We start from the raw sequence: 8856 nt of genomic DNA, 5'->3' as shown, positions 1-8856 counted from the left end.
AGTCAATGTAAAATTACAAATATTTTTGTAAAAACACTACAGCGTAAAAAACGTTTTTCTTGGATGATTACGATGTTTTTTTCCTCCAAATAAAATCATTTTAGTAAGATAACTTTTTCCTTGTACACAACTTTTACACAATTGGTCTTTGTTACAAAAAATATGACTTTTATTGACATAAAACTACCATTTTTAGGGATGCACAATATTTTATTTTTTGTAAATGTACGATTATTCTCGGAAGCCTTACATGTTTCTCACTTTTTCTCAACTATTTTCTTAGTCACATTTTTTCCCCCGTAAGATGATAAAAACTAATTGTAAAATTACAAATATTTTTGTAAAAACACTACAGCGGAAAAAAAACATTTTTCTTGGATGATTACGATGTTTTTTTTCTCCAAATAAAACCATTTTAGGAAGATAACGTTTTCCTTGGACACAACTTTTACACATTTGCTCTTTGTTACAAAAAATATGACTTTTATTCACATAAAACTACCATTTTTAGGGATGCACAATATTTTATTTTTTGTAAATGTACGATTATTCTCGGAAGCTTTACATGTTTCTCACTTTCTGTCAACTATTTTCTTAGTCACATTTTTTTCCCTGTAAGATGATAAAAACTAATTGTAAAATTACAAAATATTTTTGTAAAAACACTACAGCGGAAAAATACTTTTTTCTTGGATGATTACGATGTTTTTTTTCTCCAAATAAAACAATTTTAAGAAGATAACGTTTTCCTTGGACACAACTTTTACACATTTGCTCTTTGTTACAAAAAATATGACTTTTATTCACATAAAACTACCATTTTTAGGGATGCACAATATTTTATTTTTTGTAAATGTACGATTATTCTCGGAAGCCTTACATGTTTCTCACTTTTTGTCAACTATTTTCTTAGTCACATTTTTTCCCCCGGTAAGAATATTGTAAAATTACAAATATTATTATAAAAACACTACAGCGAAAAAAACTTTTTCTTGGATGATTACGACGTTTTTTTCCTCCAAACAAAACCATTTTAAGAAGATAACGTTTTCCTTGTACACAACTTTTACACAATTGCTCTTTGTTACAAAAAATATGACTTTTATTCACATAAAACTACCATTTTTAGGGATGCACAATATTTTATTTTTTGTAAATGTACGATTATTCTCGGAAGCCTTACATGTTTCTCACTTTTTCTCAACTAATTTCTTAGTCACATGTTTTTCCCCCGTAAGAATATTGTAAAATTACAAATATTATTATAAAAACACTACAGCGGAAAAAATGTTTTTCTTGGATGATTACGATGTTTTTTTCCTCCAAATAAAACCATTTTAGGAAGATAACGTTTTCCTTGTACACAACTTTTACACAATTGCTCTTTGTTACAAAAATTTGACTTTTATTCACAGAAAACTACCTTTTTTAGGGATGCACAATATTTTATTTTTTGTAAATGTACGATTATTCTCGGAAGCCTTACATGTTTCTCACTTTTTGTCAACTATTTTCTTAGTCACATTTTTCACCCCCTGTAAGATGATAAAAACTCGTTGTAAAATTACAAATATTATTATAAAAACACTACAGCTGAAAAAACGTTTTTCATGGATGATTACGACGTTTTTTTCCTCCAAATAAAACCATTTTAGGAAGATAACTTTTTCCTTGTACACAACTTTTACACAATTGCTATTTGTTACAAAAAATATGACTTTTTATTCACATAAAACTACCATTTTTAGGGATGCACAATATATATGTTTTTTTTCCAAGCCAATACCGATACAGACAACCTTCTGCTTCTCAATACCGATACTCATAACTTACTTATAGAACTTATTTTGCTCCCGCACATACTGAGAGACAAATATATTGTACATGCAAACATACATACGGTGTGGTACATTCATGCGTAAATACGCACATCCAGTACAGATATATATATATATATATATATATATATATATATATATATATATATATATATATATATATATATATATATATATATATATATATATATATATATATATATATATATAAAGAAAAAACACAGAGGCTATTTTATCCCTACAAGCCTGTTTCGCAGGTTTCCTTGCTCTTCAGGGGACTTTATTCAACTTTTATTAAACTCCCCTGAAGAGCAGGGAAACCTGCAAAACAGGCTTGTAGGGATGAAATAGCCTCTTTGTTTTTTCCTGACCTAACGTATATTCCATGTTACCCCGGTATTGAGCACTATATAACGGATAAACCAAAGAAACCTCGACTATATGTATATATATATATATATATATATATGTATATATATATATATATATATATATATATATATATATATATATATATATATACATATATATATATATATATATATATAGTCGAGGTTTCTTTGGTTTATCGGTCTGCCGATATTATCGGCCGATAAATGCGTTAAAATGTAATATCGGAAATTATCGGTATCGTCTTTTTTATTATCAGTATCGGTTTTTTATTATTTTTATTCTTATTTTTTATTTTTTTATTTATTAAATCCACATAAAAAACACAAGATACACTTACAATTAGTGCACAAATCCAAAAAACCTCCCTCCCCCATTTACACTCATTCACACAAAAGGGTTGTTTCTTTCTGTTATTAATATTCTGCTTCCTACATTATATATCAATATATATCAATACAGTCTGCAAGGGATACAGTCCGTAAGCACACATGATTGTGCGTGCTGCTGCTCCACTAATAGTACTAACCTTTAACAGTTAATTTTACAAATTTTCATTAATTACTAGTTTCTATGTAACTGTTTTTGTATTGTTTTACTTTCTTTTTTATTCAAGAAAATGTTTTTAGTTTATTTATCTTATTTTATTAGATTAATTTTTTTTTAAAAGTACCTTATCTTCACCATACCTGGTTGTCCAAATTAGGCATAATAATGTGTTAATTCCACGACTGTATATATCGGTTGATATCGGTATCGGTAGATATCGGTATCGGTAATTAAAGAGTTGGACAATATCGGAATATCGGATATCGGCAAAAAGCCATTATCGGACATCCCTAATATATATATATATAAATATATATATATATATATATATATATATATATATATATATATATATATATATATATATATATATATATATATATATATATATATATATATACATATATATATATAAATACATATACACACACACACACACACACACACACACACACACACACACACACACACACACACACACACACACACACACACACACACACACACACACACACACACACACACACACACACACACACACATTTAACATGTGTAACATGTAATAATATATCTAAATAATAAATAATTATCCTTGCATTTTTTCCAGAATTGTTTTCCTAATTCTTTTGAAGAATACAACTTTTTCCGCTTAAAAAAAAAAAAAAAAAATCTCGTAAAACCTTTTTTTTATATGTTGGCATCTGGGTGAAAAAAAAAAAACCAGTGCAATAATTGTGTCATGCGAGTGTGGCCCTAATATTCTTTGACACGCCAGAGTGCATAGGATTGCAAATGGCGGCGAGGTAGTGGGGGCGGTGAGGGCGGGACTAAGATTCGGGGTTTCTGACTGCGGTGCGGAAGCTCTGATTGGCTGAGAAGAAGGCTCGTGCAGGCAGACTTGGGGGACGCATATGGGGACCATTTGGGTAATTGGGCTGCCACTCCACACAGACGTATTACTGTTACAAAACAAAACAAAAGAGGCCAAACTCAGCATAGTTTTGACAGTTGATTTGAAAAAAATAAAAATAAAATAAAAGAAGACAACAGCCAGAAGACAGGGTGGACCCCCTCAGAGGAAGCAACCCAAGAAGACAGGGTGGACCCCCTCAGAGGAACTACAAGAAAGAAGCAACCCAAGAAGACAGGGTGGACCCCCTCAGAGGAACTACAAGAAAGAAGCAACCCAAGAAGAGCATTTAGGTGACTTCTAAGTCTTAAGCAAACACGTCCGTCCCTCTTTGGCCCTCAAGTGGTGGCGTGACAGCACTGAGCGCGCTCAGATGAGCTTGCGTCATGTCGGTGATTGGTTTTGGAGAGACTGGCTGTCAGACCATCCAACACTGGCCCATCATCCTGTCAGACCATCCAACACTGGCCCATCATCCTGTCAGACCATCCAACACTGGCCCATCATCCTGTCAGACCATCCAACACTGGCCCATCATCCTGTCAGACCGTCCAACACTGACCCATCATCCTGTCAGACCGTCCAACACTGGCCCATCTACCTGTAACACCATCCAACACTGGCCCATCATCCTGTCAGACCATCCAACACTGGCCCATCATCCTGTCAGACCATCCAACACTGGCCCATTATCCTGTCAGACCGTCCAAAACTAGCCCATTATCCTGTCAGACCGTCCAACACTGGCCCATCATCCTGTCAGACCATCCAACACTGGCCCATTATCCTGTCAGACCGTCCAAAACTAGCCCATTATCCTGTCAGACCGTCCAACACTGGCCCATCATCCTGTCAGACCATCCAACACTGGCCCATTATCCTGTCAGACCATCCAAAACTAGCCCATTATCCTGTCAGACCGTCCAACACTGGCCCATCATCCTGTCAGACCGTCCAACACTGGCCCATCATCCTGTCAGACCATCCAATACTGGCCCATCATCCTGTCAGACCGTCCAACACTGGCCCATCATCCTGTCAGACCGTCCAACACTGGCCCATCATCCAGTCAGATCGTCCAACACTGGCCCATCATCCCATCAGACCAGTCAGTATGTATTATGTGTGTATACCAGTCAGTATTTATTATGTGTTTACCAGTCAGTATTTACTATGTGTGTATACCAGTCGGTATGTATTATGTGTGTATACCAGTCAGTATTTACTATGTGTGTATACCAGTCAGTATTATTATGTGTGTATACCAGTCAGTATTTACTATGTGTGTATACCTGTCAGTATTTACTATGTGTGTATACCAGTCAGTATTTATTATGTGTGTATACCAGTCAGTATGTATTATGTGTGTATACCAGTCAGTATTTATTATGTGTGTATACCAGTCAGTATGTATTATGTGTGTATACCAGTCAGTATTTACTATGTGTGTATACCAGTCAGTATGTATTATGTGTGTATACCAGTCAGTATTTACTATGTGTGTATACCAGTCAGTGTTTATTATGTGTGTATACCTGTCAGTATTTACTATGTGTGCATACCAGTCAGTATTTATTATGTGTGTATACCAGTCAGTATGTATTATGTGTGTATACCAGTCAGTATGTATTATGTGTGTATACTAGTCAGTATTTATTATGTGTGTATACCAGTCAGTATGTATTATGTGTGTATACCAGTCAGTATTTACTATGTGTGTATACCAGTCAGTATGTATTATGTGTGTATACCAGTCAGTATTTATTATGTGTGTATACCAGTCAGTATGTATTATGTGTGTATACCAGTCAGTATTTACTATGTGTGTATACCAGTCAGTATGTATTATGTGTGTATACCAGTCAGTATGTATTATGTGTGTATACCAGTCAGTATTTACTATGTGTGTATACCTGTCAGTATTTACTATGTGTGTATACCAGTCAGTATTTATTATGTGTGTATACCAGTCAGTATGTATTATGTGTGTATACCAGTCAGTATGTATTATGTGTGTATACCAGTCAGTATTTATTATGTGTGTATACCAGTCAGTATTTATTATGTGTGTATACCAGTCAGTATTTATTGTGGGTGTATACCAGTCAGAATGTGTTGGACTATCAACATTTATCAATTTTTTTTTAATATTACCCTTTTTGTTATTATGCATATTGAAAGAAATGCATTTTTTCCTCAACTTTCTCTGTCTTTTTTGCCACATGTGCCAGCTTTTTTTAGCATGTCAGCTCGACGGGTCGGGATTTGTACTTTACCGAGTTAGCAGGGAAGGCGTCTTTGACGTTGAAATAGAAGCCAAAGTAGATCATGTTGAAAACTCCGTGGCGTCCGAGCGTGGAGGTCAGTCCCTTGTTCAGACCCTTCAGCCCGAAGCCGTCCAAGTTGATGATGCGTCGGGCCTGGCCAAACGAGGACGGTTGCTGTTCGGGGGAGACGTCCAAAAGTGGGCAAAAGGCGACGTATGAAGAAAGACATATTGTTTGGTATGCCACTCACCTCTTTGAAGGCATTCCTGTTGGCCTGAAGACTGACTTTGACCACCTCGAAGGGATTGACCACCACGGCCTCGGTCAAGCCTGCGCCCAGACCCGCTGCGGACAACGCCTACCAGGTGGTAGGACAATGTGGGAGAGGAGCGTTCATTTGCAGTTGATTGTAAACACTTTCACACTGACAGTATTAGCAACATTCTATTGCGCCAGTAGAGCTAAAGACATCTTCTGGATGCTGACCACTCATCATACTTGGGAAAAAAATAAAAATAAAGTTTGCCTACTGCCACTTTTATTTTATTTTTTTAAAAACTTAATTTGGTTTATTTGCATAGACTGGGCGACGTTAGTTCAATAGAAAATTATTTTACAAGCACTGCTCTAGAGGAAATGTTGTACTTTTTAAGTGCAATGACAATAACATGTTTCTACTTCAGAAAATAAAATAAAATAAATACAATAAATAAAATAAATACAATAAATGAAATAAATAAAATAAATAAAATAAATAAAATAAATAAAATAAATAAAATAAAAAATAACTTTGCCTACGGGCCCTTTTTTTTCATTTAAAAAAAAATAAAAACATTTTTTAAACATAATTTGATTTATTTGCATATGTAGACCACTCATAGAAGACTGGGCAGCGTTAGTTCAATAGAAAACATTTCTAGAAGCACTGCTCTAGAGGAAATTTCGTTGTACTTTTTAAGTGCAATGACAATAAAATGTTTCTACTTTAAAAAAAAAAATAAAAAAATGAATAAAATAAAATAAAATAAATAAATACAAAATAAGTTATTTTTTTCCATTTTTAAATTTTTTTTTTTATAAACATAATTTGATGTATTTGCATATGTAGACCACTCATAGAAGACTGGGCGACGTTAGTTCAATAGAAAACATTTTTAGAAGCACTGCTCTAGAGGAAATGTTCTTTGTACTTTTTAAGTGCAATGACAATAAAATGTTTCTACTTTAAAAAAAATAAAATAAATAAAAAAATAAAAAATAAAATAAATGAATAAAATAAAATAACATAAATAAAAATAAAAAAAAGTTATTTTTTCCATTTTTTTTTATAAAGAAACATTTTTAGAAGCACTGCTCTGGAGGAAATGTAGTGTTAAGTGCAATGACAATAAAATGTTTCTACTTAAAAAAATTAAAAATAAATACAAAATAATAATAATACTAAAAAAATAAAAGAATTAAAAAAAAAAATACATAAAATAAAAAAATAAAAAAAAAATAAATAAAAAAGTTTGCCCAAAGGCCCTTTTTTTTTTTTCCATTTTTGTATTTTTATTTTTTTAAACATAATTTGATGTATTTGCATATGTAGACCGCTCAGAAGACTGAGCGACGTTAGTTCAATAGAAATTTTTTTTAGAAGCACTGCTCTAGAGGAAATGTTCTTTGTACTTTTTAAGTGCAATGACAATAAAATGTTTCTACTTCAAAAGAAAAAAAAATAAGAAAAAAAAAATATATATATAAATAAAAAATAAAAATAAAATAAAAGTAAAAAGTTTGCCTACTGGCCTTTTTTTTTTTTCTTTTTAATTTTTTTTTTAAACAATTTCATATATTTGCATATGTAGACCCCTCATAGAAGACTGGGCGATGTCAGTTCAATAGAAAACATTTCTAGAAGCACTGCTCTAAAGGAAATGTTCTTTGTACTTTTTAAGTGCAATGACAATAAAATGTTTCTACTTTAAAAAAAATAAAAATAAAAAAATAAAAATAATAATAATAAATTAAAAAAATAAATAAAATACAAATAAAAAGTTTGCCTACTGGCCCTTTTTTTTCATTGTTTTAATTTAATTAATTTTTTTAAAATTTGATTTATATGCATATGTAGACCACTCATAGAAGACTGGGCAACGTTAGTTCAATAGAAAATTATTTTAGAAGCACTGCTCTGGAGGAAATGTTGTTGTACTTTTTAAGTAAAATGTGTTTACTTTAAAAATAAATAAATAAATAAATAAATACAAAATAATAAAATAAAATAAAAAAATATAATAAGTTTGCCTACTGGCCCTTTTTTTCCTTTTAAAAAACAAAACAAAACCTAATTTGATTTATTTGCATATGTAGACCACTCATAGAAGACTGGGCGACGTTAGTTCAATAGAAAACATTTTTAAAAGCACTGCTCTAGAGAAAATGTTGTTGTACTTGTGAGGAACTGGCATGGCTGCCGTTTGTGTGTCCCCAAGATGCAAGAACCAGGAGGAGGATGAGCAGGTAAGATGACTTTAATTAACATCAACAGAGACATGAAAGCAGTCTTGCATGAACGTTCCAACATAAAGAGTCTATCATCGAGCACTGACAGGAAGTAAATACAAAAACAAGGAAACAAACCGAAATGAAGTGACAGATCGTCACAGTACTTTTTAAGTGCAATGACAATAAAATGTTTTTACTCTTAAAAAAATAAAAAATAAAAATAATAAAATAAAATGTGGGGCACTGCTCGGTGGCGACCCATTAGTCTTCCTGTTCTGTGGACGGGTTGTACTGAAAACACATTTTGCTGCACTTTTAAGTGCAATGACAAAGTTATCCTGTCCTGAAAAAAAGAAAAATGTAAATAAGTTTGCTTACTGACACTTTTTTTTTTTTTAAACCTAATTTGGTT

At 32.4% G+C, this 8856-nt stretch overlaps 1 protein-coding gene across 1 annotated transcript in view; it reads right to left on the bottom strand.

Moving 5' to 3' along the window:
• Positions 1 to 8856, bottom strand: part of LOC133647169 (mitochondrial 2-oxodicarboxylate carrier-like) — a 49115-nt gene that overhangs the window by 14513 nt on the left and 25746 nt on the right. Inside the window, exons 4-5 of the mRNA XM_062043312.1 lie at positions 6205 to 6312; positions 5964 to 6128 (exon numbers count right to left, since the gene is read on the bottom strand). Coding sequence (XP_061899296.1) covers positions 5964 to 6128; positions 6205 to 6312 — 273 coding nt within the window. The remainder of the gene's footprint in view (positions 1 to 5963; positions 6129 to 6204; positions 6313 to 8856) is intronic.

The sequence above is a fragment of the Entelurus aequoreus genome, linkage group LG03, assembly GCF_033978785.1.
Source record: "Entelurus aequoreus isolate RoL-2023_Sb linkage group LG03, RoL_Eaeq_v1.1, whole genome shotgun sequence".
Lineage (NCBI taxonomy): Eukaryota > Metazoa > Chordata > Actinopteri > Syngnathiformes > Syngnathidae > Entelurus > Entelurus aequoreus.
Note: the sequence above shows the minus strand (reverse complement) of the source record. Positions and strands in the feature narration are given on the sequence as shown.